Source organism: Necator americanus, chromosome V, assembly GCF_031761385.1.
Source record: "Necator americanus strain Aroian chromosome V, whole genome shotgun sequence".
Taxonomy (NCBI): Eukaryota; Metazoa; Nematoda; class Chromadorea; order Rhabditida; family Ancylostomatidae; genus Necator; species Necator americanus.
The window spans coordinates 34,534,357-34,553,663 of record NC_087375.1 but is presented as its reverse complement, the minus strand read 5'-3'; the positions used below and the strand labels follow the sequence as shown (position 1 = coordinate 34,553,663).

The 19,307-nt window shown below is 38.2% G+C and overlaps 1 protein-coding gene across 1 annotated transcript; it reads right to left on the bottom strand.

The window, feature by feature from the left end:
- Nucleotides 1–1,858: 1,858 nt before the first annotated feature.
- RB195_016107 (uncharacterized protein) lies at nt 1,859–9,201 on the bottom strand (the record flags this gene model as incomplete). Its single annotated transcript, XM_064207117.1, has 13 exons — nt 1,859–1,991; nt 2,070–2,262; nt 2,324–2,469; nt 3,093–3,273; nt 4,391–4,504; nt 4,595–4,727; nt 4,800–4,931; nt 5,005–5,077; nt 5,659–5,767; nt 6,747–6,878; nt 7,850–7,922; nt 8,434–8,523; nt 9,049–9,201. The coding sequence occupies 13 exons, from the start codon at nt 9,199–9,201 to the stop codon at nt 1,859–1,861; spliced, it is 1,662 nt and encodes a 553-aa protein (XP_064062998.1).
- Nucleotides 9,202–19,307: the final 10,106 nt, after the last annotated feature.

Sequence of the window (19,307 nt, the reverse complement as noted above, 5' to 3'; positions counted from 1 at the left end):
CAATTCTGATCTCGTTTCATTATTTCATCAATGTACAGGTTGCGGCACATATTTTTCAAGTTCTGTGGCAGGAGAATAACCTGACCAATCTACCACCCCTTATGGTTTGAATGGAGGGCCAGGGAGGGCCAGTCTTGTGATGTGAAACTTAGGCAAAATGGCACATCAGTAGGTGTTTTTAAGTAAGTAAATAAATAAATAAATAAATAAATAAATAAATGTGAGCGACATAGGTGCTTATTCAGGTAACAAATCTATAGCAAATATCGAAATTTACCATTTATTGCCGTTCATTTTAAAACGTTTTATCGTCTCCTGAACCTAAATTGATCGATCCTCAATGTTTGTCAGCAGGGAAATTCGCTACTAGAATTATCGACTAGCTAAGACACGATTTGATCTGCGCAAAACTTGCGCCCGACTCTTGTTGACATTGTTTATTTATTCTACTCACTGGGAACACGATCCATGATAATCGTAGGATTCCGCTTCACGATCAACTTCATAACACCTCTGGTTAAACCTGGTTTGATCTTCCGTTTCTGTCGATTATTTAGATCGCATTATTTTTTTTTAATTTTTATTTTTCTACTTTTATTTTTTGTATCTCTCATCGATTACCAGTACAGATGAAGATGTAATCCACGCTGTCCCTTGTGATTATTTCTTATTCCTCTATGTTTCTCTCTTTATACCTCATTTATAATAGAAATTTGAAACGTACTTAGAATATTCTTCTGCAAAACTTACATCGTGATTACCCTGATTACCGTAGTCGAAAATTTTTTGCAATGAGTGAAAAAAACTGCATAATGAAACCTAGTTTTCTCCTTCGCTTGCATCGTTCCCTTAGATCACATTATCGATTTTTTCGTTACTTCTTTAGAAAATCCGTCCAGGTGAGGTGTTCCCACTGTTGTTGGGTTTGGGATCGTTTCTGAGTGTTTTGTTTTTCTTATTTCCCTTTTTTTGTAATCGAAAATTGTAGATTTTCTAGAATATTCTTTCATTTTTCTTGTTCTTCTAATTCATTTCTAATTTCTTTCATTTTCCTTCTTTTCTTTGATTCATCTTAATTTTTCCCGACTCATTTTTCTTTTCGAAACAACCACAAGCACCAACAATCAATCAATCAATCCAGATAACGTGTCTTCTTTTCTTGGTACCTACAAATTTGAAAATTTAACTAAAATTACTTTTGTAAAAACTAGAAATGTATTTATCGTCGTAATGAATGAACTCATTATGTACATGCAGGTATTTTATTTGTTTGCAATAGAATTATTACATATTAAAGGAGAAAATGAAGGAAAAACTACACGAAACTAACAGGAGAAGAAGAAGAAGGCAACACCGGAATTTTTTTTCTTTCCTCGAAATCAATCACTATTATTATTGCTGTAGTTCCCGTACAATATGAAAATTTTTGAGAGAAAAAAAAACGAGGAAGAAAAAAAAAGAAGATTTGCTCTTATCGTCTCTTTCTTATTGCAAGAGAACGTCAGCAACCGTTAGATATTAGGAGTTGTTGTTGTTGTTGTTTTTGTCGAGTAAACAAAATCATTACCTTCAAATGTTAGCTGGAAATGTTTTCAATATGGTAGTGTTTGAATGATTGTGATTTTTGTTTTTTAATAGCACTTAGAAAAAAAAAGAAGAAAAAAAAAGAAAAAAATAGAGGACGGAATAGAGATAGCTGCAGTGGAATGACATTTGAAAGGCAATACTTTAGAAGGAGAAAAAAAATTAAGTAGTTCAAATTGTATTGAACTAACGTTAACAGTAACTCAGTAAATTGTATACTACTGAGTTCTGTTAGTGTTTTTTTGTTTGTTTACTTGTTTTTTTTTGTTTGATTTTATGCGACTCCAGAAAGGGTTGCGCTGCCGGTTGATCGTCGTCGGAAACGCATCATTGCTTGTAGTTCTTGTTTAATATCCAGGGATTTTTTGATATTCTCCTCTTTTTCGACCATTTGCCATGCTGCCGTTCTGAAAACGTGGATGTATGTGTTGTCGCTAGGAAATTTTCCAGAATCTCTCAGAATCCCTGAATCTTCACCAACCAACCTATAGACTTTTGTATGAACCAACGGTCCAACTTTACCATAATGGAATGTGTCCTCAAAGATTTGCCGATACCAATATTCTTCCGGGGTTTCTGGAACTCTATCCGGGAAACGATCCGCTCTTTCAGCAAACATCTCCTCCGTAATAATGGAGGATGCGTAACGATGAACGATATCACCGATATCGGTTTTGCCTGTCAAGAAAAATATGGAATATTTCACGGAAAAATGGATGCGACCAACTAGGCCCCGTACCTAGAGCTTCAGAGAATCCCTCCTTGCTCCTCCATAGAACTTCTTCGGGAAGCCAACCCTCGAAGGCGCTGCGCAGCAAGAATTTTTCCAATTTTCTCGGGATCAGCTTGTACGTAGGAGGAAGTCGAGCGACGAGGTCAATGAATCTGGAAAGGAGATCAATTCTAGGTTTTTCCAGGAAAAATACTCAATCAAAATACTTTACTCAATCAAAACACATCAATTAATTTTAGAGGAAAGGATGAGGGGAGCGAAAAGGTTAAGGGACGACATGTTACTGAATAATCCTTAAAGACATCATATCAAGAATAAGCGATGTTGGGATCTCTCCACGAATAGCCAGAGGCAGTGTAGCTCATTAATTTAATTAGTTAATGCGACCAACTACTCCTATAACTTTAAAAAAGGCGTATGGAACTTCCTCCTGAGATCCCGCCCTCCCAACGATGCAACTTGGTACGCGCTCTAAAATGAGGACAGTCCGCAACACGTCCATGATCGCACGGATGGATGTGGCAATCTTTGCTGCTGAGTCGCAATATATCAGATTGATTGTGAGGCTTTCACGGAGTTCTACGGGGTTCCCTACGTTCTATTGCGTAACAAGTTGCATCGTTGGGGAGACAGGGTCACATAGGATTGTTTCACACGCCTTTTTCAGAATTAATAGAAAGAATTGGATACAATCCAATGTAGTATTATTCCAACATCGTTAATTTGGTGATATGCTGCCTTAAATGGTGTAGTTATCAAGGTAAAATCTGCATACTTCTTATCCAGGAAGGGAACACGAATCTCCAATCCATGACATGATGTCGATCGGTCACATCTAAGAACGTCGTATTGATGAAGAAGCGTTAAACGACGTAGGATTTCCTTATGTAGATGGAAAGCATTCGGCGCACGTTGCATGTAAGCGTACGAACCGAAAAGTTCATCAGCACCTTCACCTGAAAACAGTAAAATTTCTTTTCGATTCTGAATCCGTGGACATCTACAATTCCTTCCTCGGTTCCGTGATTCTTGAATCCTAAGTGAAGTGCTAGGATTTCGTATAGCTTTGTCCAGATTATTTTTGGACGCACAGCGTTTATTTTCCGACGATGAGCACCTCATTTTTGTCCACAGACAAACCACTCAAACCATCGCAGTGTTTACGTTCCTTTCTGGGGTCGGTTTGAAGAGGAAGAGGGTCATCGTCATTTTTGGACATTGTCCAAGTATTTCAAGACCTCTCTTCTTGGAAGGATTCCTAGCAGTTTATGTTTTCTTGTTTTGTCGACGAGGTTTCGGTACAACTTTATTCATGGCCTGACACTTCCTGACAACCTCCTCCTTATCGAAGGTCAGTCTCCACAAGTAAGTGGGCCATCAGGGTCTTACAGATTGTAAGACCACGCTAGGTGAGTAGAATTTTAAAAATGAAATATAAAATCCATGTTCTTCCTGAGAAACGTTTGAGATTCTTTGCCCGGCCGTTAGTACGATCTGATGCCGCTGTGTTTGTCACGGAAGTCTCCCTCTCGCCAGCTGCATTCCATTGAACGCCCAGCCACTTTCGTAAGCACTCGGCGATCGTGCCATCATGTCTACGATTCTATTTGACTAGGTACTTACGTTTGCAATTTCAGGTAAGAAAAAAAAACGAAAGGAAAATAGAGCAGCAGCAGCAGCAGCAGCAGCAGCAGCAGGAGACACAGCCACAGCAGCGTGCTTTCGCTCAAGTGCTCAAGCGCTCGGCTACGGGATTTGACGGGGGGAAAAAAACTGGCATCGTCGTGTTCTTATGTAATCTTCGGAGCAATTTGCTTTTACTGGCTTATCCAGCACCACCACTACCACCACCACCGCCACCTTCACCGCCGCCACCACCACCACCGTCTGAGTATCATACTGTGCCAGCAGTTTGTGTGCAGATAATTTCCACACTCTAATTCAAATGCAAACATTCACCTTCGTCGTTTTCTTATCATCTAAGCTGTTGGCAAACAGGCGTGAAAAGCACAAAAACTCGTTTTTTCCCCCACCCAATCTTCTTCTGCAAAACATCCTCATTCATTCACTCACCGGACAGAAGCACCTTCACATCAGATGTCTTTGCAATATGCCTACACAGCAGATAATGAGGAATTCCACAACGTATCACAAACGGATCGAATGTTTCCAGTGCGTAGATGACTTCTTAAAAAAAAGGAGACCATCAGGTGATGGAGTACTGTATTCAAAAAGAAGTGAAAAACAATTTTTTCCTCCCCAGAAAATTTCCCTCACCTGGAATAATCTCAATACATTCTTCTGGCGTGATGATAAGAACTTCATGAGGTATGTCGAGATATTCGGCAACTCGTCTCGCATTCTCCAAATCTGGCGAGTCTTCAAATCCAACAGAGAATGCGATCGGTTTCTGGAAAATGTAGAATGATAAAATATTTGTAGAAATTTCTATCTTTTTTTCGGATACGAACACAAAACCAACGTTCATCAGCAATTTCGTGGCAATCGATGCGATCAACGATGAATCGAGGCCACCGGAAAGCATGAATCCGAATTGTTTATTGCCCATAAGACGTTTCTCGACAGAACTTACAAGCACCTCCCGAATTAGAGTCTATAAAAGCTGAGAGTGAACCTAGTTGGAATAACTATTCCTGAATAGAATTCAAATCGCAGAGAAATTTTACCTGAGCATGTGATATGCTTAAAAAGCGATCAGCAATGCATGGAATTTTATAGTAGGATTGAACAGCGATGGACCTACAAGGGAAATTAATTATGTCTATTCAAATAAAAACACAAAATAAGGGATGAATGAGGTCTGTGAGGTTTCTCCTTAGCTCTCCTTAGCTTAGACCTTACGTCCGAAGAAAAATTTGAGATTAGGGTCTTTCCTTGTGAGAAGACAGGTGTAAGTATAGGCGCAGAACTGTGAAATATCAGGAACATTTAGAACCATCAGTTCGGGTGGTCCGCAAAAAAAATGATGTACCGGAAAAATGAGGAAAATTCCGGCGAAACTCAACCTCAACTGGCTATCAATACATTAACAGAAGATTTTTTTTCGCCTTAAAACAAAATTTTCTGAGAGCACGCAAATTTGTCTGGTGTGCCGGTGAGTTTTTGCCGACGTCATGCGAACTCGTACCTTCGAGTGCTTCTAACGTCTTAAATTCCTGGATTCGGATTTGTGTTGGCATGAATTGCGTGTTTTTCAGCGTGTTTACTTATAAATTACGTCTCTATTGCTTTTCAATGGTGGAGAGACCCTAACTTTGGAAATCCCTCCGACCCCGACTCCTAGAATGTCTAAAAAAAGGCAGAAAAAACTACGAACTCACTTGGTACGGTTATTGATTGGAACTACGGAACAACATCCTGGTGGGAAATAATCAACTCGATCACATAACTTCTCAATGCATTTCACTTCCGAGCCAACAACGAGCGCTCCTGAAGAAAAAGTAAAAAAATAAACAATAAACAACGACAGAATCCATTAGTGAAGCGTCGTGACGTTGTTGTTGTAATGCGTTTGCAGATACACAAACTGTCTCAAATATCTGCTCAAATGTTTACATTCTAAGGACAATTTTTCGTACTTGGATGAGTGCAAGCGCACTTTTTTCTCGACCGTTTGACTGTGTTTTCCTCGACTTTCTCACGATTTCTTCAAAAGCAAACTTTTCATGGAATTTTGTGTTTTTCCCAGAAAATTATCGTTTTTCTTCCGGATTGAGAAATTTATATGTATGTACTTATATGTAGGCAGTTCTCCCTACGGATCCACGGATAAATTTCGGTAATATCCCGAAATAGTTAAGGATAATAGCCTTAGAGTAAACTGGATAGCCTTTAGGGACCCGTTTAGTTTCACTTCAGTTTAGAATTTTCAAAAACACAACGAAAAATTCTTCTTCCATGTTTTTCAGTTTATTTTTTCTTTTTTGTGAAGTTTTTTTTTGAAGTGGCACTTTATGTCAAGTATTAAAATGATGTTTTTTCAGGACCATTACGTCTGTTTATCAAATTGCTTAAGTATGAACATTCTAAATCTCTTGAAGAACATTCAGCACCATCGCAGAAACCACTTCCGTTTAAAATCCAGGGACAACTTATCATCCGAGAAGAATGCGGCTCTGCGGCGACGTAGACCACCGTGCTCAGTGCTTCTCCACTTCCGGCTTGACTGGTTATGCATGGGTGGTCCGTGCACAGATAAGCAATCCGATCAGATCCGCTCAGCAGCTCATTACGTCATTGTTTACTCGATTTTTGTTTATTCGAAAACAGGCTGAAGAAAGGACAACAAACCCCAGCTGAGCCGTTTTCTACGGATCCTATGACTCGCCACAGGGCTTCTGACGTAATGATCGTAATAAATTTAACAATTGTTCTTCATGCGACGTTTCTCCAATTTTCTAAAAGTTACCTGATCCAGAAAATCCGTAGAAAAGTGGACGAACACCAAGTGGATCGCGTCCAATATAGACGTTATTCTCGTCGGCCATAACAAAGGCGAACACTCCATCAAGGCTAGCGCATGCTTCTCGAAGATTCCAACCTGGAATTGGTGATGGATTTCAATCTAAAACCAGAGAATTTCATGAAATTTTCAGTATTTCTACATAGCTGTTTTATTATAATTTTTATGTGAATTATACTTGTTTGAACTCCACAAAAATACATTAGAAATACAGAAAATCCAGTACTATTCCAGATTTTCTTTTTTTTTAAATTCTTTCCTTAATTTTCCTCGATATATGCAAACATTTTCAGCTAAAGATATATCCCCTCCATTTTCCACGATTCTTCTCCAATTTCTTCCTGAATTTTAATGTCCCTCCACAGAAAATTCACCTATCCGCGACGAAAAATCCCCTCAAGCAATCGGCAGTGATTGAGCAAAAAAAAACGCATCATTTATAGGGTTTTTGAGTATTTTTATTTGGATTGAATAAAGAGTTCTTATGCGATCCTTGATGGAAATTTAAAGATATAAACAAGGTAGGATTTCAAAAAATATTTCAAATGGAAAAATTTGGTTTTTTTTTCGAGAAGTTCGGATTCGGTTGTGACTGAAGCGGAAAAAAATACAAAGATCGGAGTTTTCCGCAACGCTTATCGTAGAAAGTGATGTGCGTGAAATTTGTTGCGTTTCCTATTTCCCCATTTTCCAAATTTTTTTCATTCATGGCATTTTTTTTCTCACTAGGGAAAAAGTCTTCTTATTTGACACTAAGCTCCGGGGGTCCCAACTGCTGCTAGGGTCCCTTTCTTTTTTCCAGAAATAAAAATAACGTTTAAAGAATCCCACCACAACTGATTCCTCAGAGACATTTTTGATTTTTTTTCTCTTGAATTGAGTAATGTGTTACCATTTATTTGTGGATAATTAGTAGAAATAACTATTTTCTTTATTTTTATATCTACATTGTTTACTAGAATGTTCCATCGGATGCCGGTACGTGAATTCTCATGTAATGAATGTAAATGTTATTAGTAAATGTACAAGAAAATGCCATTGTAGTAAACCTGAATTGATGAAAGCGTGAATAATGGCGGCGCAGTCACTTCCGTCATTCTTCAACACTACGTTTGATGCTATCTGAAATTAGAAATACTATTAAGGATACGAAAAAAAGGACACGAATATAAAACACACTAAACTATATGCTTTAAGGGGATTTAATTTCCTAGGAAATGGAATTAACTGAAAACTGAAAATCCGAGAAAAAAAACCATCTATTGGGGACCAGTGTATGGAGTTTCCGTGAGAATTTACGCAGATTTGAAACGAGAATGAGATGAATAATGAAGAAAATCACAAGAATCATAATGATCTACTCTTCTGGCTACGAAAGTTAAAGGATTACAGGATCTGCGACCAATAAAGAAGGAAAAAATGTTCAATTCTTGGAGCGCAAGAGACAATGAATTCCAAGAATTCTGACTTTTGAGAAATTTTCTTATCTCTCCCAGGAGAAATCTTTTTAAAGAGGTGGATAAATAAAGATAACTGAGATGTAACCGATAGTTTTTTTGAAAGATTAGGTTAGTGATGAGCATTAAACTCGTTAAGGTTAACAGCAATAAATCACTTAACTTAAGTAACTTACTTTGATTACTTTATGGTTATAGATCTCTCCATTACATACGACGGCTAGACCACAGCCAACGACAGGTTGTTCACTCGGTGTATGGCCTGGCTGTAAAAATAATCTTGCTAAAAAATAAAAAAAAAATAAAATAAAAATAGTTAATTTTACTCTAAAAATTCATTCTTTCCTACAGATTCGTTAAGATTCTGACAAGATGCGAAAATCAATCTTAGAATTTCTTATTGTGGCCTCTAATTGTCCAAAATCCAGAGATTTTTTCACAACAAAAAAAAAACAAAAGGACCAGCAAGGTTTTGAAAGTTCATAAATTCGGAAGATAGGATTTTCTCACGTATAGATTAGAAAAGAAATTTTTTCTGATGAAAAATCGGCGGCAACGAAATCATCAAAATGTCAGTAGCAGGTGCTTTTAAATCCAATAATCTCATAGAATAATCTAGAAAGATTAATAAAGGTATGCAGCAAAAAAAAAAACTGTGTTGACTGTAGGAGACATTTTTAGACCGAGTAGAGCACTTCAGTTGCGTAAATAGAGATCTACGTAGTTGCATACGAGCACATGTGTAAGGAAAAGATGAAAGAGTATTTTTAAGATTGGATACGGGATCTTACCGTAACAATTGCGAGCCTATGAAATCCGAGAAAAACATCAGGTTGTACTTGTTCGACTACGGTGAGATCGGGGCCACGTCCAACAATTCGCATGAACTGCTCGTGATGTAAGACGGTCGGCTTCTCACCGATCACTGCCCAGATACCGCACATGATCGCTGACAGTGGCGAGAACAAGCACTGCAACTCAGCTGCTCGTCCGTCCCCGGCCGCTTATAAACGACTCAGCCGGCGAGCGCGACCGGTTGCGACGCGAACTCGACGCAAACAAGCGCGCGGCGCCGCCCGCTGTCGCGATGACCCGCGCGGGTCACCGCCATCGCCGAGGCGACGAGCGAGGGCGTGACCCCGCACTTCAGCCATGGACTGCGATACAGGTGGGTGCCATTATGTGTTCGTTACTACAGTAATCGTTAGAGTGCACGAAATTTTATCCAAATGTACTTTTTCAATCGGGATTGTAGACTGTCTTGTCTGTTTAACAGACACTGGTGGGCGTACCTAGACAATCAAGATTCAAGATTTCCGCTTCCGCGCAGTCGTCCGCGTCGTATGCCGGACACCTTATAAACAAATAAAATTGAGAGCGACAGATTCCCGTCATTTCCTCAACAACTCAACCGAAGATCCGGGTACGAGCGAGTTTGAGTGTGAGTCAGCATTGAGGAAAAAAATCGCTACTAGGTCCACTACAAGGGTCCCGTTGGGTGCTCTAGTGATACGGGGACTGAACCGATTGTGATGTTGACTAGGAGGAGGTTTAATTAGGCTCAGCTTCGTGTGCGCTTAATTCCAATTCGGTCCGCGCGCGCATTATTTGACCTTCGGCATCAACAAGCGTTCTCGTCGTCGGTCGTGGTGTAGCATCGTCTTCAGCACGTTTACTCTTCTTGACCGCTAAGGATTTCATTCGGATCTCTTCGAGGAAATTTTGGTTAGTAGTAGAAGGTTGGTATTTCTTAATTGTTTGGTTTAGAAAAGAAACATACCTGAGATCCTCAAGCTCTTCCCAGGATTTCGTTAAAATTCCTCTTAGATTTATTTTTTTCTGTTGAGCTTGAACTTATTTCTTATTTTCAAATGAATCCTTCAATGCGAAAAATTCCATACTGTCTTAAATTTCTTTTGTCATCATGGGTGAAGGAGAGGATTTTTTAAAATCAAGAATGAGTTTTCTGGAAATTCAGCTCCATAAAAGTAGTTTACTCGCTCTTTTTCGAATCACTATACGTTTTCATTCTTTTTTAGATCCAAATTGTATTTGTTTTCCAAGTTTCCCAAGATAAGTACCAAAATATAAATCCTTATTTCCCCCCGTGCTCAGTCGGCTCAGCGCCAAGGCGACCTGCGTGACTTTTGCAGATTCTTCACCACCATCAGCTCCGTGTCGTATTTGATTTTGCTGCCACGGCCGTGTGTTCAAAGAGCGAAAAATTCCAAGCCACCTATCAGTTCCACTTGTTCCTGGAATCTTAGAAATGTTTCGGACCAAAGATTTAGTTGGTCCTCAACTTTTCTTTTTTGGAAAAGAAGTTGCTCTGAAGCGGATAAAATAAACTGATTAAGCTCTAGGAATTTAACAAGTGGTAAAGCGCGCTAGGCCAACCATCCTCTTTCCTTTCTGGACCCAGCAAATTGGCTCCCGACTCTTCTGGGTGGATAATAAGACTGACCTGATACATCGGCTAAAAAACTACAAGTTATCTGTTTATTTCTGTTTATAACTGGTACCTTAGAAATATTTCAAGTCGAAGAATTGAGCAATTCTTAACTTCTTCCGAAAAAGATGTTTTGAGTACGATAAAAATGTACCGATTAACTGTAGGAAATTTAGAAACTGGCTCGAAAGCATCCTCGGCCAACCAGGATTTCATCCCTCCAGGGGCGATAAATTGTTACCAAAGCGTTCTGGTTGAGAGAATACCTCTCTTGACCTGATACGTCGGCTGACCCTCTCTTAAACCTCAAACGATTCTGAATTAAAGTCGAGCGGGTGAGTGGGTCCCTAGGCGGTTGGATGTACTGTAGAGGACGATCACTCCTCATTCTTTATCTTCTGCACTGTTCTTTATGTAACTGGTGTTCGAATACTGTACTAAAGAATGAAAAATTCGACCAGAGTACAATTTTTCAGTATCGTTAACGGATTGTTAGTGATTCTACAGTACTCTACTAAAGAGTGCAAATTCTTCCGTTTGACCAGAGTACGATTTTTCAGCGTCGCTAACAGCCACGGTTATTCTTTCGTTGGGATTCGCGTCCAGGATCCAGATTTTTATCCTATATAATCTAAACAGCACTCAACCACATACACACAAATCGTCTCCCGGAAAAACAAACGTCCATTTCGTATTGTTGTTTACTAATTTATAGTTTGTTTGTCAACGGCTTCTAGACCCGGAAGAGCGAGAGCGAGAGTGTTTAGATTAACTTCTAGAATCGAAGAGATAGGAGGCAGTAATGGATTAATGGATCAATTTTGCAGACACGAAAAAATCCACCTATTCAATAATTCAGAAAAATTTAAAAACAAATCCAGAAATTCCAAGGATTCTGCTAGGCGAATGCGCATTTCTTATATAGGTTGATCATAGACGGATGAGCTACTGAATTGATCTCATAAAAATCAATGAGTTGTAAGGAACTTGAAATTTTACACGATAAATTAGGAATTAATCGATTATTTCTGGACGTAAAGCCTTATCCTCGACCAAATTTTTCCTATGGTGGATGGAAATAGAAATTTATTCATATGACCGACCATCAGTTCAGCTTATGCGCTGTTCGTTGACATATGACCGTTTTGTGCTAATGTGTACCAGTCGATTCCTCTGAAAAAAAAATCCATGAGCAGCAGGTGGATGTAAATTTTCGTTTTCAGATCAACTCACTATCGTTCCACATCGCTTTTAGCATGGTCATTTTCCTTGATTTTTCCGCTCCAGAATACCCTAACTGGCCATTTAGAACAGAAAATCCTAATTCTGGATATCCAAAACTTTCTATAATTTCGATATAAATATTTCTTGTTCGTTAAATCTAGTTTATACTAAAATCGAACAAATAATTCATGGTGTCTTTCCGCTTTCTATTCTGTCAATTTATCCTAAGAGATCCAAGATGAGGAATTTGTAATGTTCCTACTCCTCACAATTCGTCCTAGGGGATGAACCTTGAGAGGTGCAAGACTTGTGAGAAAACTTTCCCCATAACATTTTTCGGACATCAATCCGGCACCAATTGTCCGGCTTAATTCCAAGAGAGCACGATTCTTTCCATCCGAAAGAAAATCCCCAACTGTTGGCCACTCATCCACTATTCGGAGGTGATTTACGATATATGTTACGGGCCGACGGGCCGACTCGTCTCACTGACTTCCCGAAGGATATGATCCCACTGTGAGGATAAAACAGACGAACGAGTGCAGTGTTTTTCTCGAACGTCTCCGTACGAATGGCACCTCATTAAAGACTCTGAGAAATGTGAGGTAATTTCGATGTAAATTTACTAGCGATGAACACATTTTCGTAGTGAAAACTCTTTTGAAGAAGCGCCGATCTCGTGTATACGTTGTGCCACTCTATCAGGGATCAATCAATTTCGTATTCTGTCCTTCCTCCTTCTGTTTTCTTTTAAGGAGGTTGGAAAAATTTGTTGTTTTTTTTTGCGATGTAAAAATTCGAAATATCGTTCCTGTCTTCGTTTTCCATTTGAGAAATGGGAAAATCAAATTTTCTCCAACTGAAGGAAAAAATAGAAAAGAAAGAGTGGAAAGATCTTTTCCTATTTTGGAAATTCGGAAAAAGTAGGCGATGAGAAATTTATTCTTACGGCTGCACCACCAAAAATTATATCAATAAGAATGATCTTAACTCTTCAGAAATGTGAAATAAAATACGTGAGTTAGATTGACAAATTCTAGGAAATTTTCAAAAAAAAAATTGAAGGAAAATAGATAAAGGATTTCTACTTTTTTAATCAAAAAAGATAGAGGTAATAGAACTTTCATGTTTCGAATCGAAGAAATTTTCAAAAATTGGGAAAAAATGGCTAAAAGATTTTCACGTTTTTTTTTTCAAAAGAAAAGAAGAGGTGTAAGTTCTCTTTTTGAAAAACGGTCTCAGTGCTGGTGAAACATCATAAAGCCTATGCACACACCGGTATTTTTTTTTGGTTCGACTCGAAATCTACAAAAATTTAAAAAATTTATTTACAAAATTTTAAGAAAAAGACTTCTAAACATTTGTACGAATTTTCTTGTGTTCCCATTTTCTATGCGTTATAAAATTATACGTACGCAGATTTTCTGAGTCTTTCATAGAAAAATTCATTTTGAACGATTCGTTAGAATAACCCATAAATTAAATCCATACGCAACCGTAGCATTTGTAGGAAATAAATGGAGAAAAATCTCATAAATGTGAGAAAAAAATACTGCTGTCACTAATGCTATTCCGAAAAGTTTTGTAATGCGTTAAATTCCCCATTATTTCGGCGCATATTGCTTCTTTTTTATTTCCACGAGCAATTCTGGAGCTTTGTTCTTTAATCTTTAAGTGGTAAATATGTGTGAAAATGTTGCCGACACGATTTCTCCGTTACCGTATTTCTTTATGATTTTTCTAAAACATTTAAATAGATTAAAACTGTGATTTCGGTGCAATTTGAGCGATCGGAGGAAAAATGCGTTTTTTTTTCAAATTCCACTCATAAATTAAAGTATGATGGGGATTTTTTTTTTCGAGAGCAACATCGAACGTTCAACGGAAAACATGAAAGAAGGCTGTAAAAATGGGATGGATATATTTTATTTTTTGGAAAAAAAAATCTGTTTATGATAACTTTGAAAAGTCAAGCAACGTCAGAATACTCTGTTATTTTCACACTGACTTATACGGGAAATATTTAGATATTAATGAAACTTTTGTGATTATTTTAAAGTTTTCATCAGTTTTTGATTTGAGGTATAGTAGACATGAATGCATAGCAGTATGTACCGTATTTTATCACTGTAATACAGTATAATAACCATGAAGGCGATCGCTGGGTCTAGTCTATACTTCGCGTGGTTGAAGTACGCAAATGCACACGTTTTTTTCGCCTAGGCAAATCAACTTCACACAAAATGGGTCAATAACCAGTTTTGGTCGAATGAACCGGTCCTCATAGCCTCTTTTTAGCATCTTCGAACAACATCTTCCTTGACTGCTCAGTCACGAAATGTTTCGTGACTTAAGGAAGCGCGAAACGTCAAATTTTTATCTGGTTATGGTGTGCAGACAATTCTTTGGAACTCTTCTTCGGGGTTTGACCTCTTCAATGACCCCTCGTGAGCTGAAGAGAACACAAAAGTTCGTCGCGAGGAGAACGAGAAGAGCTAAGCTGTCGTCTCGAAATAGTCTCACCAGAACGGAACGAGGTGGTGTTCGGGTGGTGGTGGTGGAGGAGGAGGACGAGGAGGAGGAAGGAGGGGAGCTTCGATGTTTGGATATATCAATCACTCACTCGTATACTACAGTACACTTTCACACGGTTTCACACAATAATCGGTCCTTACAGTCCTCTAGTAGATCTCATCAAAACCGTAATCTCTGGATTAAATTATCCGCAAGATTTAGATTGGTAGATTTTTTTTTGGAGGGCACCGAGCAAACGTAAATAGGAGTTTGATGGATTTGCCCTTTGCAGTAATCGTTTCTGCGCCTATAATTAATGATTGTAATAGAACGTGCACGAAGACGTTCACAAATCTTCTCAAGACCCATGCCGTGCGATTGTTTCTGATCTGAGGTGTTGGTTTCAATGTTTATAAAACAATTTCTCGGTTCATCGCAAAAAAACGTATGTAACCACCGATTAGTCGGTTATAGTATCCAATCCAGAGTATTTTCCTCCACTGGAACGTACAGATGGATGGCTGTACTACTCCAAGTAGTAGTATTGACTTGATGCTTTGACGCATTAGTCAGCACTCGTCAGTGCTCGAGCGCTCTGTGTTTGACAACGGATAAAAAGCGGACGCCGAGGAGGGACGGCGCCCAGAGGTCTGTCGACGACGGGAGGAGAGTGCTCATCTCTCAAACTGACACCAACAATTGTGTGTGTAAGGGGACCATGTGACCACGCGCCGCTTGTGTTTTTCTGGATCGGCTTCACCAAATTTGGCAACGCTTCAGAGAACATCGCTATAGTCAGTTCGAGGTGGATGAGGGCGGGGGGAGTGCAAAAAATAATTATTTTAAATAAGAATCTCTATCAAAAATATACCGTAGTCGGTGTTATTCACATCTGAATGTCACTTTTTTGACGGAATGGAAGTGGAGGAAAACAAATAACTAAAATTTTATTTAAATTACTTTTTATTTATTTATTTTTCTTTAAATTTTTTAATTTTATTCGATATTATTTCCCCAAAGGCCACAATATATATCCTTTAAATTTGATAATTAAAATTTCGTTGGATAAGTTAAATATAGTCATTTGGTTCTGTTAATAATCCATGTCTAGGAAATGAAACAGTAAGAAGTAAGGTGAGCTGAGAGCTGAGGTTTCATTCATGCGGTTTAAAGTCAGAATTAGACCCTCTAATTAGACTCTCTACCTCGTAATCATACCTTAATTAAATTAAAATTAATTAATCAAATGTAAGAGAAGTTAAAATGTAGAAGGCAGTGCTAACATTAATAATAAGGTGATGAGCTGATGAGATAAGCTCATCCGAGCCTCTACGTTGACCCATGCCATCCTGGAATTCACAATTGAGTTCTATACGGAACACGATAATGGTTGGAGGAGTCCTTTTAATTCTACCCCTTACTTTTGACCCCCAGGATTAGCTAAACATGTAAATTTTAATTTGAAAAGTGCTTGTGACCCACTCAGGTCAGCTTAGTTTCAAATTTTCTCCTGATGGGATCACTTTAGAGAGGAAAAATTAATAAACTGCATGACATTGATCGTATCCTGAGCACGCAAGCGTTCGCCTTTCACTGGATGATCGTCGTTTGAGGTTCATGAACTCTTAGTGCAGCCTTACAATGAGTTGCGTGTGCGAGCCGATGTGTCAAGTCTCAAGTATTTTTATCCGCCTAGACGATGAATGTTAACAATTTATCAACCTCGGACTGATGAAAGTTCTGGCTGACCCTAGGGCGGTTTCAAACTATCGACAGTGCGGTCACAGTCAAACATCGAACCGACTGCGCTACACCACATCCGGCCTACCCTACGAGGAACGGCTCTCAAGTCTGGATTCTAAAAGAAAATGCGCATGGATAAGGCAGCCCGAAAAAGTGCAGGTCGTTCAGAAGAATGTCAAGAAAAACCTTTTTGGGACTAACTACAGTAATCGTCCCAAAAAAAATTAGGTACGAGCGGCTACAACCGTAAAACTTCAGCCTAGTCCTTTGCTGTCCAATTCCTAGAAAAGAAACTGAGTCAAGCCCCACGAAACTATGGACCTCCAGGGCACTGAAAGGGTTGGTAACCTGTATTCGGGGGAAAAAAACTAATAAATCCCCCTTATGTTTAATAACCACCTATACAAAACTGAAAAATGGTTGGAACTCTCACCTGGTTATGCTGCTAAAGCTGATCACAGCAAGAAAAAAATCCAGGAAAATTTTGAGGAAAATTAACATTCACCAATGCTTGAATAACGATTTCTAACCGCATGTTTCTAACATTTTTAGCTTTCAGCGCTCTGATCTCGTTCACATAAAACGTGGACATGGAAGACATGGAACATGGATTCTCATCAATGAAACCTCCTACATAGTTCTCCTTCTATTTTTCTCTATTTCTTATACATTTTTCTTATGGTTTTCTTTTTTTCAGCTAACTGTTCGGCTCCTCTTCGCCTCTTTCTAACCCATTTAGCCTAGTTTGATCACTAAAACTCACTCATTAACATAGAATATTAATATTTTGTTGTCATTGTATCCTTTTTTCTGGAAGCTTCTGCTACTACCTCCGTTTCTAGCACTTAACTTCTATATAAATCTCTTCTTATTGATTTCCTCAGCTTCAAAATGATTGCTCTCAACTTTCTCGTCTGTCTAAATTGTGGTGGGGATTCTAAAGGTAGCGTATCATGAAATTGACATAGTTGTGGAAAATCTGTTGGAAAATATAGAAATCGGGTTCAGATTACAAGTATACGCGTGGCCGCGCTCAATTCCTCTATACGATACTGAAAAACGGCGTGAGAACCGCTTTTGATCCTACGAGGCACGTTAGAACGCGCCTCCCTTGTACACACTCCGCTCCTATCAACGGCCTACTCGTTGGTTTCCCATGAATAGGCAGTTGAGGAGACCCAATTGATCTTCAATCGCCCGTTTGTGGACGCAGTGCTTGCACAGCAGTGTAGTGTTTTCACGTGTCTCGTAGGCACAAACGTCGTTTCCCACGCTATTTTTTGGGACGGTTAGGGTAGACGGAGCGGGGCCACCTGCTTTCACCTCAACCTCTATAATTTTTGAAGGATTTCCCGAGACTACGACAGTTTCATTATATGTTGCTGGCTTTAAGGACTATTAAAAATGTTGTGAGTCCTCTTGTTTGAGTTCCCCTTCACAGATTCGCGTAGGGTCCCCAACGTGGTCACCTCTCCGGAGGTGACCACCTCTGGTCGAGGTGATCGTCCAAGCTCCAGCAGATTGACTGGTAGGAAGCTCCGGAATAGGAGAACAGATCTTGTAAGAGGACCGCTCACCTCTGCGAAGAGGACCACCTACTCACCCACCCCACCATGGGTAGGAAGGCGCCAATTTCTAAGGCGCAAAATAAATAGGTGCGGAATTTTTGTTCTGACTCGGACCGAGTACGATTTTTCTTCTTTTTTTGCTGCACCATGTGTATATTCAAATAAATATATAAATAAATAAATAAATACACAGACCTTTACACTGAACATAAACAGATCTTGAGTATAAATAAACTAAAACATGTTGAGATCGTTGGGGTATTCATAGAAATAATTTCTCCGATGAAATTTCGTTAGAAAGATTATGACAAACCCAAATCGCATAGATAACTACATATCTACTTACATATTTACTTGTTTATTTATTTATTTATTTATTTGTTTATTTATTTACCACATCTTTCTGTCAGTAGACAAAGACAAACTGCAAAAAAATAAGCTTGAAGCGGGAACGTTTCTTCAAAATATTCTAACATTCATATTTTATACCACATTACATTATATTTATGTTGTTTCTCTTTTTTCCTATTTATTATTTTTATAAAATACAACGAAGTACATGTATTAAACAAATGATAATATGGATTGAAATATTATTAAAGTTAGAAATAAATTAAAAATAAATTAAAACATTATTAAATATATATTATGTGGTTAACTTCTTTCGGGACTAATAAATATATTATAATAATAGTAATAAGATAATAAGTAAAACAATAATAAATATATAATATTATATAATATAATAATAATAATAATAAAAATATACAAAACCATCGTTTGAGATATTTTTAAGCTGAACTGAAGTCTCATTGAGCTCAATTTTCTTCCGCGAACGAATTTATCTCTGCGTGCATTTTTTGTTGTGGATCCAGAGATTTTTCGTTGACAATCCTTCTGGTCGACTTCAAACCGACCAACAAGATCAAGCAATGCAGCAGCATTTGCAAGTGGACGATTGCACTCTTTCGTAGAGGAGAGAAACGAAAAATAAAAACTCAAATGGGATCTTTTGTAAACTTTTACACAGTAATGTGAAGGGCATGCCGCAATCGCATGAAGTACGAAAAATACTAATGGAATGCGTAAAAATTCTTCCCTGACAGGGGACGTACAGGGAAGGGGATTATCCACGAATTTGAGACGAAATAGGAACGGAGAGGAGGAATTTAAGGATAAAATTGAAACTGCTAAATATATAATTAACTAGTAAACATTTCTTTGCTTCTGTTAACAAAAATGTAAAAAGAAAAGGAAGAAAAAGGAAAGAAAAGAATAAGAATATAAAAATCTTTATTATCTACGTCTAGGATGAGTTCACAGGAGAACTCATCACAGTATATTCATGTGTACAAACGTATTTATATATGTCATTAACTTTTTCATTGTTTATTATTATTTATTACTAATTCCCAATTAATTAATTAATTTTTAAATCAAAATCCACTTCTAAGAAGTAAACATAATAGAAAACCTCTAAACTTCAGTTCAATTTTCCACTGAATGAAATCGTTTTGACATCAGAACCTCCAAGTGCTACAAAACCATTTTT